The sequence below is a fragment of the Vidua chalybeata genome, chromosome 3 (genome assembly GCF_026979565.1).
Source record: "Vidua chalybeata isolate OUT-0048 chromosome 3, bVidCha1 merged haplotype, whole genome shotgun sequence".
NCBI lineage: Eukaryota > Metazoa > Chordata > Aves > Passeriformes > Viduidae > Vidua > Vidua chalybeata.
Window position 1 is genome coordinate 68,580,642 of NC_071532.1, and position 14,605 is coordinate 68,595,246.

At 42.6% G+C, this 14,605-nt stretch overlaps 2 protein-coding genes across 6 annotated transcripts in view; one reads left to right on the top strand and one right to left on the bottom strand.

Annotated features, from left to right (window-relative positions):
- The window catches only part of SESN1 (sestrin 1), a 78,571-nt gene that overhangs the window by 61,691 nt on the left and 2,275 nt on the right, over positions 1–14,605 (top strand). For 2 of the 4 annotated variants that reach the window (XM_053936804.1, XM_053936805.1), the window contains exons 2-9: positions 7,222–7,287; positions 8,173–8,373; positions 9,311–9,493; positions 10,667–10,909; positions 12,158–12,305; positions 13,133–13,245; positions 13,489–13,679; positions 13,911–14,055. In XM_053936804.1, coding sequence (XP_053792779.1) covers positions 7,222–7,287; positions 8,173–8,373; positions 9,311–9,493; positions 10,667–10,909; positions 12,158–12,305; positions 13,133–13,245; positions 13,489–13,679; positions 13,911–14,055 — 1,290 coding nt within the window. Of the gene's footprint in view, positions 1–1,765; positions 1,829–7,221; positions 7,288–7,600; positions 7,693–8,172; positions 8,374–9,310; positions 9,494–10,666; positions 10,910–12,157; positions 12,306–13,132; positions 13,246–13,488; positions 13,680–13,910; positions 14,056–14,605 lie in introns of those variants that run through there. The other 2 variants (XM_053936806.1, XM_053936807.1) reach the window with 2 other exon arrangements.
- The window catches only part of ARMC2 (armadillo repeat containing 2), a 71,251-nt gene continuing 66,668 nt past the window's right edge, over positions 10,023–14,605 (bottom strand). Inside the window, exon 20 of one of the 2 annotated variants that reach the window (XM_053936799.1) lies at positions 10,023–10,311. The gene's annotated coding sequence lies outside the window, so the exon portion shown is untranslated. Of the gene's footprint in view, positions 10,312–12,284; positions 12,371–14,605 lie in introns of those variants that run through there. The other variant, XM_053936798.1, reaches the window with a different exon arrangement.

Here is a 14,605-nt window from a genome sequence, read left to right on the forward strand (position 1 = left end):
CCTGCGGTGACAGTGCAGATGCTGTCGCTATCCTCCGCGACTCCCCTGCTCCCAGGAGGGCTGTGTTCCGCTGGTGTGTGTGGTAACCGGGTGCTTCTGCAGAGTTCTCGGGATCGTTCAGGTGGTTTTTGCCTCGGAATTGCCAGGCGTTTACATCGTTCTTGCATAGATTTGGGTTATCCTTTTGAAAACAGTATGGCTGGTCCTGTGTTTCTCATGGAGAAGGGCTGTAATTATAAACAAATGCCAGTCAAGAGCATTATTTTGGGCAGGAATAAACCTGCTGATTTGTATCACTCTTGTAAATTTCTTAGTGTCACCAAGTTAAGATCCTTCTTTTAAAGGAAACTTTTAAATCCTCAGAACTGGCGTAGGTTGCGGCAGAGCCTGTTTTGTATTTCTCTGATTTAGAGTAACCCAGTACTTCATATGGATACATATGGATACATATATATGGATATATGGATATAGGCTTTGCTTTGACATAATCCAGCAGTACAGTCTATGTAATGCAAACGGTTACTGTCACATTTAGACTGTTTCCTTCTGTGTCACCAATTTATTGGTATGTAAATAGTGTTTACAGCAGGGAATTTGCAGGCATTCATTCGAAATCCTTTGCCCTTTAATGCTTTCTGTTTCATTACAGAAGTGCCATATAAAAAAAAACTAGGCACTAATCATTGAAACAGCCTCAGTTTCAGTGAGCTCATATCAAAAGTAAATTGGGTTGTGGACTCTAGGCAGTTGTGTCACAAAACCGCTTCAGGAAGAGCTGTTGATGCTGAGTAAGTGTAAGGTAGCACACAGGCAGGCACCTTGAGACTACTGCAGCTGAACCTGCTTGTACTGCTCAGTCCTAGAAAATGACCAAAGAGGTGCTAGAGATGGAGACAGAGGAGTCTGGGCTTTGCTTTTATTCCTTCCGTTGTGAACAAGGTGTGTGATCTTGGACACACTCTCCCTTGCCTTGATTTCTGTCTTGAATCAAGTCACATAAACTAGATGGGGATGTTTTTAAAATCGGGTACTTCAAAAGACTTTGAGACATTCTGAGAAATTATAATGAAATTTAAGTCATTTGCATCTTTAAATTCATGTAAGAATAACACACTCTATATGAAAGAGGAACAGTTCAGCATTTGCTATGCTCTAATTCCAGTGAAGAGCGCTAGGTCTGTGTAACAAAGCGCTTTGTAACAGAGGGGGAGTGCTTGTTCCCGGTTCTTTAAATCCGTACAAGTGGAGACATGTCTATTGCTTCAGCTGAATGACAGTCTGCAATACCCAGCAAACGGAACCAGTACAAAAATTTAAAGTACATGAGCATTTCTAGGATAATTTTTTCCTGTCATTTTAATGTGGATCATGGTTTGTTTGGGAAAGCCACAACAATTGCAGCTACTTCAGGATTAAGTAAACAAATAAAATAGGAAAAATGGCCAGCTCTGCATAGCCCCACATTTAGAAAATATGTAGGATTTCTCTGTGTGTAGGAAAAAAAATATATTTAATCACCATTCTTCGTTCTTAATTCCCTCCTTCCTAAATGTTTTCTGACCAGTATGGAAACTACAGTAGCTACTGCATTTTGCAGAACTGAAAATACAGTTTTTAAGCTGAGTATGTATCAGTTTGGGGACAGCTTGTCCTGTGGGCCCAGTTGTGCCAGTCCTTGTTGTTAAGGTCCTAAACAAGGAAACTTCACTTGTAGCCTCAGTGTCACCACCAGTGAGGTTTTGCTGCCGGTGGCCTTTAAAAAGGAAGTAGGAGCCAGACAGTTCACAGTGAGCACAGCAGCAGGAGCAGCATGAAGCCTCTTAGACTGGTAAGTGCCAAGTCTCCCTTGGAAGTGCTTCACAACCTTCTTGGACACTTATATGCTTAGGGGCATTGCATCCTATAAGCTTATAAAGCCCTAAATGGGTGTTTTTAATGCCCATGCCTCAAATGCTCATCATATTATACTAAGTTGAATTTTCAGCGCAGGCATGCTGGAGGAGTTAATTCTACCAGGAGATTGTGTTGAAGAGTTTTTAACTCACAGCTCATTGTGCCTTTCTTAACCCTAAGCTTGGGTAGGAAAGCACTTAGATTATGTAAAATGATGACTGGTTATCTAGAAAAAATATGAACTCCAAAAAATTCACCTCAATCTCATTTCCCTTCTCTGGTTCATTACCTTAGATTGTTTTATATTGTGTTATGGGGTGTGATTTTCATATAATTTTGTTTGAATCTAGCAGCACTTAGTGCTTAATCAGGACATAGATGATTCAGATAAAGATGTTAATTCAAATGTAGTTTAGTGAAGTAAATTGATAATTATAATTTTACTTTGCCTGTGGCTTGTCTATGATAAAATGTTCCCCTTGCCCTTTAGAGATGGGGTAAGTAAGTATGTAAATAAGTCTTTCTGGTAGATACAAATCTGGTAGACTTGATAGTGGTACTGACTGTACTTGAGGGGAGCAAAATGACTCACTGTGCTAACACCAGGGAAGCAGTCTGAGTGAGCACTGTGGATCATAGCTCATCAGTCCTGAATGAGTGAAAATTAGCAGTTTGGTCACAGTCCCCAGATTCATTGGACAAAACTACCACGGAGTTTTGTGAGAGGTTTTGTGATAAGGGGCAGAGCTCTAGCTGCAAGGAGCCAGTAGTGAGGGATGAACAAGGATCTAAAAAAGCATTTTAGGCATACAATGGAGGAAGAACTGTAGCTTACGTTAGATAGATGTTCCTGTTCCACAGGCTCTGTGACCCAGCTTGTAGCTTAGTTGTGTTTCTAGGTGAAATTTCAGATACTGTGTGTCTGCTTAGACTGTGACTTTTCTTTTTTTTTTTTTTTTAAAGAGATTCAGAAACAAAGCAGATGATGTTCTATTACTAGCAGAGGTAATGTGTGTTGTACTGTAAGTGTTTACAAACCTCTTCTACACTACTGCAGTTCAGTTTTTTATCTCAGGCTTTTACATAAATTTGACAGGAATGATGTTCCTGTCAAGAGGCTTAAAAAAGCTATCTAATAATTGGGCTGGATCAACAGCTGTAAGATACAGAAAAGCTCTACATTGTGTGAATTTACATGTTTGAGGCTTTAGAGTGGTCTTCTCTGAGCATGTATGTGCAGGCAGTACAGGCTTTTGGTCTGGTTGTCCTTGTGGAGTTGGATGTGCTAATTGAGCCAGACTGGTGAGAGTAAGTGATGACTGGGAAGTATATAATTAAGCTTGCAGAGTTGTCTCATTAACTTTTCTGTCTCAGCTCTGCAGTGCTTTTTCTTGGTGTAAATTTGCATAAAGCATTTCCTGGCTGAGAAGTCTCTGAACAGGCACACAGTCTGATAATTAGGGCATTAGCCTGTGACTTCAGAGAACTCAGCTCTGTAGCAGCTTCTCTAAGATGTGTAGCTTTTTCATTTCTGAGGGATTTTTTTCTCCTTGATGGGAGATAATGTGCTTGTCCTACCTTACAGGAATCTTGCATTATCTAATTGCATGAGATGTGATGCTGGGCTGATATGGCAGTGGTGAGGGATGTGTATATTGAGAAATGATGGGTACTTGGTGAGCATAGTTCCCATGGAAATAATAATAGTGGCTGTACAGAAATACAAGTTACATTACACAAGGGGGAAGGGGAGGCTTTTCTGTGTTTTTTGAGGTTGTCTCTGTCAATGCAGCAATACAGCACTTACATGGCTAAAGTCTTGCTTTTCTGTCAAGGTATGTCCAGAAGGTGAGCAGTGAAGTGGATTGCCATCCAGCAAGGCCCACCTCCTTCTATTAGCTTGAGCTTCTAGGTGTTCCACCCTTGGTGCGCAGCTTTGCAGCCACCTTAGTTTTATGTTCTGGCTTTGAAGATGGAGCGTGTCTGATGCATCACAATCATCATTATTGTTATTATTGTTATTATTTATTTGCACCTAAAGCCTCAGTTGTGGTTGGCTTTCTGCTGAGCTTTGAGCTGTTTTCAGCTGCAGAGTTTCTAGACTGAATGAAAGTGGTGTGGTGAGGTTGACAAACAGGAGGAAAGGAGCCAGGAGAAGTTCGATGCAGAGAATATGTCACTAAGTAGGTCACTTTGGTGTGCAATTCTGTGGTCTGGAATCATATGAAAGTTGCTTATACTTTTGGAATAACCAAAAGGAATACAGGCTTTTTTCCAGCTGCTGCTTGTCCTAGACACAACTGCTTCACCAAGTGCTTGTTGGTGCTTCAGGTGAGATGGTGCTTTAAGAGAAAGGTGAGATGAGGAGTGAGGTCAGGAGAGAGAGGTAGTGGCGTGTCAGGATCTGGTCAGGATGCAGGTCTTGCCTTTGAGAGGGAGAGTGTTGCTCCCTGAGTTGAGTGTATTTGGAAGATGGAGGTTTAATGAAGGATATCATGAAGCATAGACATACGTTCTGGACAAAGGAGAGATTCACTAGGACCGTTTGGAGAATTATTACTGTGCTATTGAGTATTTGAAATGCTGGGATGCTGGAAGCACACAGCTATTTCTGAAGTAGTAGGAGAACTTGATTAAATGCTGCTTCCAAAAAAGAGAGAAAAATAGTTTTTGAAAGGTCTGCCATAGCTTGTAACTGAAGAACAAGTTTTCAAAAGGCTTCTAATGGGTCACATTTTACACAGCTCTCATGACTGTGTTAAGCATGCATCTCATGGCAAGTTGCTTCTGTTCTCAGCACCCTCTGGAAGAAACCCCCATTTTGCAGATGAGAAACAGGCTCATCTTCACAAATCCTTTGTTACGTCTCTGTCACAACAGAGCCTTGACCCCAAGATTCTCAAGTACTAGGCTGGTGCCATGATATCAGGGGGATGATCCCTCTCCTGATGGAAAACAAAGCAACTCATTTAATCATTAAAAAATCTCTTAAGTCACTTTGCAGTGAGGGTTTGGATAGTTGAGTAATATAACCTGTTATGTGCTGTGCAATTTTAAGTTTGACCTCTGTATGCTTTAATACATAGAAATGCATTGATTGTGATGTATTTTAGATTGTGAAGCAAAATACATCAGTAGTCTGCTCATCTCAGGTTCTTAAATCTGGGTTTGGAGGTTTTTTCCTTCCTCTAACTGTTCTGGGAAAAGGAAAAACTGAAAAACAGTTGTTCAAGAATTGAACTTCAAGGTATTTATCTTGGAGGGCTTGATCTGGCAAACTGCAGACATCTGCTAAATTAAATCCTGTTTACAATTTAAATTATCTCTCTTTTTGCTTGCTGTTGTTTGGCTATAGGATGTTTCTCGAGCGTAGTTATAGCCAAAATAAGAAGCTCTGCTGAAGTTTTAAAGAGATGTTGATAAATTCCATCCTACAAGTGGCATTGCTTGACTGACAGGCAAAATTTGCTTGTGTGTGTTGGGACACAGCAGGAAAAAGCTACACTGAAGGGAAAAAGTGAAAAGACTGTTTTTAAGAGATGCCCTTTGATCTTATTTTATCCAAGTAAGACTTGAGAAATGAAGGCATCTGTCTTTGGGATTTAAGGAGACTGTCAGAGTCTAAAGAGTTTGGCAGTTGCCACTTAGGCCTGAACTCATTGTTTCCAGGTCTCTGGAGTTATTTTTTAATCTTAGGGGAAAGTTCAGGAAACAGTAACTGATTAATAAAATTGCTTCTTGTACAGTGAAACTTGTGCAAATAGAAACCTCAGCTAAAGAGAAAAAAAGTGCAGTAGTGAGTGCAACCACTACTAAGTATTGAATGTTTATAACAGCCTTTACCTATGTGGGGAAAATGTGATAAAGTTAACAACTGCATTTGGCAGGCAGCTCTTGGGGAATAATCTGCTCTGAGGCCTGGACCAGGTGAAGGTGCCCCTCTGGTCTGTGTGGGCTGAACTGGCTCAGTGCTTGGTGTTTATTCATCTAAACCTGCTTGAGAAGTTGGTATGGTCACAAAATGGGTGGGTTTGGCTATGGAACACAGGCAATGCATACGTTCTAAAAGATGATTGGGAAAGAGGGCACAGGTAAGGAGCCTAAACCATTAGTTTATATAATGCCTAGTGTTTAGCACTCAGCTCCATCCTCAGCTTTAATCCCAGCTCTCCCTCCATCTGTAAGAGTGCCATGCCATCAGCTGGCAGGGCTCCCATCTTTCCTGGGGAAGCCAAACTGCTCACTGGGGAGTAATCCCCTCAGGAGAGCTGGTTTGCAGCGAGTGCCACACACACGGCAGAGGAGCCTCTGCAGCAATGGCATGGGGGACATGTGTGAAAGTGTGAAGTGAGGCCATGTCCTGCTTTGGTACCTGGCCCCTGGAACCTGCTGTGCCTTCTCAGTGGGCTGCTCTGTGCTAGAGAGACTGCCCCGGAACACACGGCTCCCCCCCTTCCGAAGGGAACCATGTTAATGGGCAGGACACAAATGCACCCAAGTCTTCCATGTGTTTGCTCCTTGGCTGCAGGAAAGGCCCACGGTGCCATAAGCCTGTCAGAAAACTTCATCTGGCCAAAGGAGAGGACAAGTAGTGAACTGTCAGGGTTATCCAGCCTCCACCTTCCCTGCAAGGCAACACATCCACACAAGCGGGTGCAAAGATGTGGCTGCTGCTGTTCTGATGAAGTAAATTCCCCTCCCTCCCTCCTTCCCTGCAAATGTGAATAGCTTTTTATCCTATCTTGAAAAGAAAGCAGATGCAAATGTAGATCAGGTACTTTCAGCAGTTTAAGTGCTCTTTGAGGTTGGGAAGAAGAAATCTGATTAGGGTTACAGCTGTTTCATTTCCTGACAGATGCACAGGGTGTTGTGTGCTGGCGAACTGCGGATGTACACACACACAGCAGCCTCGTTTTGTATCAGTGGCATAACCACACAGCAGCCGGCATGTTCGGAACTCCTTGTCCTGGACACCCTGCCAAAATATGCTTTATACAGAATTTTCTGTGAACCAGCCTGTAGTGTGTTTGTGTGTGTGCATGCATATAAATTTGTGTGTGTTTTCTTTGGTTGACAGGGCCTTTGTTGTTGAACTTTTTGTTGCTGGAGTGGGGCAGTGTGCTGTAAACAAGTACAGCTAATTATAAAGCACTTGTATAAAAAATGATTTGCATTTGTACAAACAGTACTAGTAAAAGTGCCCGTGCAAGAGTACCACAAGTACCCAAATAAGCCCAGCTCTGAACGGAGAACTCTTTTCTTTCTTGCAACCACAGCTAAAAAGCTGTTTATAACTAAATGCTGAGGTGGTGTAATTTTCTTTTCTAGGAACTTGGAATAAGAATTCCTAGACCACTGGGACACGGACCAAGCAGATTCATCCCTGAGAAGGAGGTGTGGTAGTGTTTTCAAGTACATAGTGAACTTTATGCTTTTAAGGAACATCATTTTAGTAGTAGCCCACAGTGGTTTCAGGACAGCTGCTGATCTGCAAAACATTTTCAGGAGTGATCACATTCAGTCCTGAGACTTTGGCCACAGTTCTAGTGTACAGAACAGTGAGAGCCTTGGGGAGCTTTGGAATAGTTATGACCCCTCCCATTCTGCTATCTAGTATGAGAGAAACCCAATACTGTTTCCTTGTGAACATCCGGATGTAATTTCCTACTGGTCCACAAGGTACCTGCCCCTCTGCTCTGGGATTGCTTTTCCTTGAGCTGCCTCTACCACTCTGAAGAATTTGAGAAGCTTCAGAGTGCTGTGGATGAGCATTTCTGCTGCTTCTCTCCTGATTGTCTGGTAAGAGAATTTGGAGCAGAGGAAAAGTTAGTAATATGCCTGTGGTTTTCTAGGAATTTTAGTCTTCTTAAATTTCCTTTTTTTTTCTCTCTTGTCATCTTAGCCAGCTTTTTGCTTCTTTCCCTTTTTTCCCGTAGTAAAAATGATGATTCAATTAGCTTTTAGTTATAATAAACTAAGATCAACCTGGGGTATTCAAGAAAGTGAAGGTGAGACAGTTAAAAATGAGAAGTCAGTGTTGTATTAGAGAGAGACTAAAGCCAAAAATCTCCTTTTGCTGGTATAACCACTTGTGATCTCCTAAATGAGAGGTATTACAGGGATTTAATGTGCCTTATGTGCACTGATTTAACGCCAGTAATAGATTTATAGTATAATTCCTTGCACTTGGGGCCTCTGGGTTCTGTGGTAATGTATGTATTTGCTATTTTATTGGTGGTACTTGGACAATATTGCTCATTGCTCCTTCTCTCCAATCAGACAATTCAGGTGGGAAAGGAGGACGCCACGATGCACACACTGTTTGCAGAGTCTTTTGCCACGCTGGGCCGACTGGACAACGTCACCTTGGTGATGGTTTTCCACCCGCAGTATCTCGAAAGCTTTCTAAAAACTCAGCACTATCTCCTGCAAATGGATGGCCCGCTCCCGCTCCATTACCGGCACTACATCGGGATAATGGTACGCACCCGGCAGAAACTGCCACGCTGGCCGCGGCTCCAGCCCTGTCTGACAGCAGCTGTTGCTGTGTTTTGCAGTTTCTAGCTGGAAAGGCATTTCACCAGCAGCTAAGGGAAAAGCAGAGTAGGTTTGTTGGTGTCTGCTTTACAGATGGTTTCAGAAGATCAGCACTTTATGTTCATAGATTTGGTAGGACTGTGAGAAAAAGAGGAAAAGCATGCTATAGAAATGAGATAATTTGTTTGTTATTGGCTTCCTTACTATCTCAGAAACTGTTTCTCAAGAAAGCTTGTTTTTGTGTCTGTGTCCTGTCACATACACTTCTCTTTAACTCAGTAGCTGGTCCCATTGTGCATTTCTGAGTATGTAAATTCTGAGCAAGTTTTCTGCCAAAAGTGGTTGATTTCTAACTTTTAATCTGCCAGTTCAATGATCTTTGCTTGCTGAAGTAGAATTAAAGTTTTGGGCTGTGTCTTAATTTGATGTAGAAAGGGCTGGAGTAAATGATACTGGGCCTTTCTTTGCTGAGGAGCTGCCCATAGTCTCTCTTGCCACATGCAATCTAAAACCTGCTTTTGATTGTTGCTGGTAAAGATGCATCTAGAGACAGCTTCTTCCCCCTGGGGAGTGGGATGCAGTATGGATTACTTGCTTCAGGACATGCAATAAATCCATGCCTGTATTTCTCCCTGGGTATAGGCATGTTGCACCTGTAGCCAGCATAACGATGGTGTATATGAACAAGGGATATTTGTGTTGCGAGAACAATAATCAAAACAAGCTGAAGTGTTAATCTCAGAAATCTTTTTTTACTTGAGTCTTTGATCAGTGCAAATCTTATTCTTGGATGTTTTGAGAAAATTATGCCTCATGGTATTTCTCATAAAGCACTAACTTTCTGTAATTGTTTTCTGTATCACACTGTTTTCCCTTCTAGGCTGCAGCACGACATCAGTGCTCTTACCTTGTTAACCTCCACGTGAATGACTTTCTTCATGTCGGTGGAGACCCGAAATGGTTGAATGGTCTGGAAAATGCACCTCAAAAATTGCAAAATTTAGGAGAACTGAACAAAATGTTGGCTCACCGACCCTGGCTTATCACCAAGGAACATATTGAGGTAGGTCTTTCATGGAGTAATGTGAATGTCCCCTCTTTTCAGTAAAGTAATCACAGATTCTTGGGATTCAGAGCCAGACAGGGTGAAAGATGTTCTGTGGTATGACTTTGATTTCAGTGCTACATCACTGCATGATCTAGTATCACTTGTGCCCTGTTGTATAAAACTAACAGGATAACTGCTGTTAAATGAGTAACAAATTTAATTTACAACACCCTGAAATTTCTCTGTCATTTTGGAATTCTGTTGGTGCAGTGACGAGGTGCTCAGGTGTGCACCTCCCTCCTCAAGCTGTGTGCTTTCAGTAGCCAGAATCCCCAGGTGTTTCTGAGATGCTGCCAGAGGCCAGGCAGAACACCAACCACCACATTTTTGTCTGCTTGCTGCCAGTTCAAGTGATAAGTTTTCAGGTGGGATGGAGAGAACAGGCTGGCAGAGCTGCCCAGTGGAGTGGTGGTGGTACGGGACAGCCAGGACTGCAGCACCAACAAACCACTAAGGGGCTGCTTCTTCCACCCCTTCTGCTCTCCTCCGTGCCTGTAGCAAGGAGCACGTGGGTGCTGGGACTTCCTCCGTGCTGCCTGGCCGGGTGAGAGGTGGTGGCAGGTCCAGCTGAGGCAGGACGCTGTGCCGTGGGGGAGGGCACATGCTCTGCCAGAAGGCCCCAAACCTCCCACACTTTCCTGCCTGAAGGGGAAGTTGGGGTTTGAAGCTTCTTGTCGAATCTAGAGCATTCCACCCACAGGGACAAGATGGAGGGAGCCTGTGCCAGGTTTTTACACAGCTGATCTGCAAGGAGTTGCCTGGGTTTTCAGATGCTGTAAAGACAATTTGAACAAACATGTAACAGTTGTGGTTGCACCTTCATCAGAGGTGTGAAATTTCAATGCAAGTCAGTATGGCCTCGATAGAAACCACATGGTGCAAAAGAGAAACCCCAACTTACTCAATTGCCCAGGGACAGGGAGGGAAGAGAAATTGTGTCCTTTGTGGTGTAACCACGCAGGTCTGTGTCTGGCAGGTCAGCGAGCACACTAATGGCAGCAGAGAGTTAGGAAGCATGTTTGGATGTCAGAAAAGTAATTTCACCTGACAAAGAAATGTGTTGATAAACTGCGTTAAGGTGGGGTCAAATGAATTACTTTAATACTTTTGTCTTGCATTATTTTTAAGCAACTTCTGAAGACAGAAGAGAACAGCTGGTCCCTGGCAGAGCTGATCCATGCAGTCGTTCTCCTTACACACTACCACTCCCTTGCTTCCTTCACGTTTGGCTGTGGGATCAGCCCAGAGATCGACTGTGAAGGGGGTCACACCTTCAGGCCCCCCTCTGTCAGTAACTATTGCATATGTGATATAACAAATGGTTACCATGGGGTGGATGAAATCCATGCCAGCCCAGCTGGAAGTATTCCAGTAAGTGTCTGTCTGAACAAACAATCTCTTCCAACGGTAGTCATTTCTTTGTAAACTTAATACGTGGCCTGTCTCTTTTCCTTCTTTTGAGAGTGGGATTGATGAGCCTAATCCAGGTGTGGGTGTTGAAAAAATGCATTTAGGAGGAGCTGAAATGATATTGGGAAGCTAGGGAAAGCTACCAAAGGGAGAAGCAGACACAATCTCTGTTGTCTTTTTTTTTCTGCCTGTCATGCATAAAGGTGAACTGTGATGAGTCCCAGCCTCAGCTAGTTCATGACACGTGTCCTGAGCAGCAGTGGCCAGGAAAGCTTTTTTCATCGGTGCAGTGGAAAGTTGGCTCTTCCTTTGATTTCATGCTCTGACTTCTTTGCCTGGAGGTGTTTGTCATGCACCACACAGACCATTTTTACCAGATCATTCACAACTTTGAGACTCTCTTTAAAACACTCTCTCCTGCTTGCAGCAGTTATGCTGATCTGGACTTGTTTTCCCTTGGTGAAAAGAATTATGTGAACTAAGTGTTGGTTTAGGAACAGCCATGAGGGTGTTCTCACTGCAAGATCCTTGCCTGTGATATTTTACTGCAGTGGTGTGGTTGGCATTTAAATTTGTTTGATGGAGCTTGCTGGCTCTCTGAAGGACCAAACTGCAAAAGGCAGGGAGGAAAGGGGCAGAACTGTATAAATTAAAGATAATTTTACTCTACGTTGGTGCTGATGAATGTTTACAAGATCAATTACTGAATTCTTGTGGTGTTAAAACAACTCTTGTGAAAGACAATTATCTTGCACTGGCTTTCTTTTGAGGCTTCCTTAAATCTGCATTTATACTCACCTTCCTTTTTCCTTCAATGTTTCTTCTTTGTGAGCAGAGGAGGAGAAAAATACAGTTGGGTGGTAAATTGTGGTTACTTCCTCTATCAGAATTTCTGTTACAGCTCCTTGTTTTTCAGTTGCTGAACATTTAGACTAAGAGAAACTAATTTTAGTGTAAGAACAACTAGTTCCAAAATGCTGTGATTTTTAAATCATGCTCAAAACACAGGGGTCTAATTAAGAAAAGATGATGACTAAATCTAAACCATTGTGTCAGTACAGGTTTCTTTCAAAAACTGTGTTCCTTGAAAAATCTTTATTTAAAGATGTAAAGGACTTCAGTTGTGTTTAAACTTTCTGGCTTGGCAATTTCTGCCATCATTGTCAGTTCCTGTTGCATGAAATTGAAATGTCTTTCTCTTCTTTTTAGTCTACAGAGTCTGTCTGTGAAGTTGAAGCTCTTATGGAGAAGATGAAGCAGCTGCAGGAGTGCAGAGATGAAGAGGAAGCCAGCCAAGAAGAGATGGCCACGCGTTTTGAAAGAGAGAAGAGAGAAAGCATGTTTGTGTGCTCTTCAGGTAGCGCAGATGTAGTCTGTATATGTATTTATTAAGACTTTTCCAAATTATTTGTAGAAATATTCCTGCAGAAGGGGAAAGAAGTGCTATTAGATGTCACAGAAACATTACCATTTCTTTGAAGGAATTATGATTAGGGATGCCTTGTTTTCTCTCAGGAACACTTAAAAGCAAAGTAGTGCCAAGATTTGTGGCTGCTCACAGACACACCAAAACACTCTCTGACCAAAACTGTGTTTAATAGAAATCTCCAGAAGAAATGGACTTTCTCTCTTGAGAGTTTTAGAAGTTTCACAGGAGATGCAAGATGCTCTAAAAACAAGACACTTGGCATGCTTTGGTATTTAAGTGTATGAAACATTACTTTTCAGATGACTGAGAGACAATACTTAATCTATTGAAAGTTTAGGGTTGTAATGGGCTCTTCAATACAATTTCCTCTAAGACATACTTGGCTTGAGAGTCTCAAAAGTCTCTCTTTTAATAAGCTCTCTGTTCCAAATGAGGTTTTTCCCCTGACAGTTTTACAGACCTCTTGAGTTAGGGAGAAAATGTCCCCTAGATTCAGGGGATAGGACTGCAGTACAACAGAAGGGCAAAAAAGATGCTTGTCTGTAAGAAAAAAACCTGAGTGTTTTTCATGGAGTTGCTTCTGAACACCATAGCTGCAGTCACAGAGCTGTACCAGAGAATCTTAATACAGGTAGTCCAGTGAAAATGTTTTTTTGATTAAAAAGCACAGAGACCCATTCTTCTACAGGTGTTCTGCTCATACACTTCCAATTTGTTCTTTCCAAATTGTGTGAAATTCTATTTGACATTAACAGAAGATGAAGAATCTGCAGCAACAAGAGATGTGTCTCGCCACTTTGAGGATACGAGCTATGGTTACAAGGACTTCTCCAGACACGGAATGCACGTGCCCACCTTCCGTGTTCAGGTAAAAGGCTGGGGGCTGCCATCAGGAGGCTTAGGGAACAACCTGCTCACTATGCCAGATACCAAACCTGGAAATGGCTGTGTTCTCACTGCCCCCATGGGTGAGGCTTAAATTAAGCCAGCAAATGAACAACCCCCACCCCCACTGGATTATCTGCCCTGGGATCTTGAACTATACTAAAGCTCTGGGTCTTCACAAGTTCATTTCTGAAATGCTCCATTCTGCATTTTTACTTATTCTAAGGATTATTCCTGGGAAGACCATGGCTATTCCTTGGTTAATCGTCTTTATCCAGATGTGGGACAGCTACTTGATGAGAAGTTCCATATTGCTTATAATCTGACTTACAACACAATGGCCATGCACAAAGATGTGGATACCTCAATGCTAAGACGAGCTATTTGGAATTATATTCATTGTATGTTTGGAATAAGGTCAGTTTTACTGTTTTTGTTCTAAACACATTGGCTTTTATTGCTTGGGTTGAACCAGAACTATTTATTAAGCAAGCATGCATATATTTTTTAATATATTTTTGTTTATGGGGGAGGGCCACTAGTGTTACACTTACCCAATAATTTGTTTTGCCATAGGAACTTAGAAACAGTGCAAGTGAAATAACTGCTGATAGAAAATGGAAGTGTTTTTCTTTCAATTCCAAACAGATACGATGATTATGACTATGGTGAAATTAATCAGTTGTTGGACCGCAGCTTTAAAGTTTATATCAAGACTGTGGTTTGCACTCCTGAAAAGACCACAAAAAGAATGTATGATAGCTTCTGGAGACAGTTTGAACACTCTGAGAAGGTACAGTTGGTGTGTGTGCTGAGGGACAGCCACGGGCCCCAGATCAGTGTCTCCCTGGCAGCCACAGCCTCACAGCTTAAGCTTTAGCTGGTGCTCCTGGGGTTCTGTTCACAGTCAAGTGGGAACAGTGGGAAGTGTCGTGTTCCCAGGCTGAAATAATCTCCACTTTCCTCCTGCCTGTGTGCTGGCTAACAGCTGACATGGAGTGGGCAAGCTCTGAGCAGTACAGGGGGTTAGACATGAGAATGGTACAGCTTCACCTCAACTGCAGTCAGTACTGCCTGTATCCCAGAGAGGCAGAAAAGTGGTGCACGATCCATCCATCCATCCATCCATCCATCCATCCATCCATCCATCCATCCATCCATCCATCCATCCATCCATCCATCCATCCATCCATCCATCCATCCATCCATCCATCCATCCCTTGGCAGCAGATCCGGAACAGCTCTCTGGCTGGCCCAGGGTCTTTCCAGTCCCCTGGTCCTTCTGGAATGGGTAGCCCCAAAACATTTTTTTTCAAAGCCTAAAAGCCCTGCTGCTGGGTTAC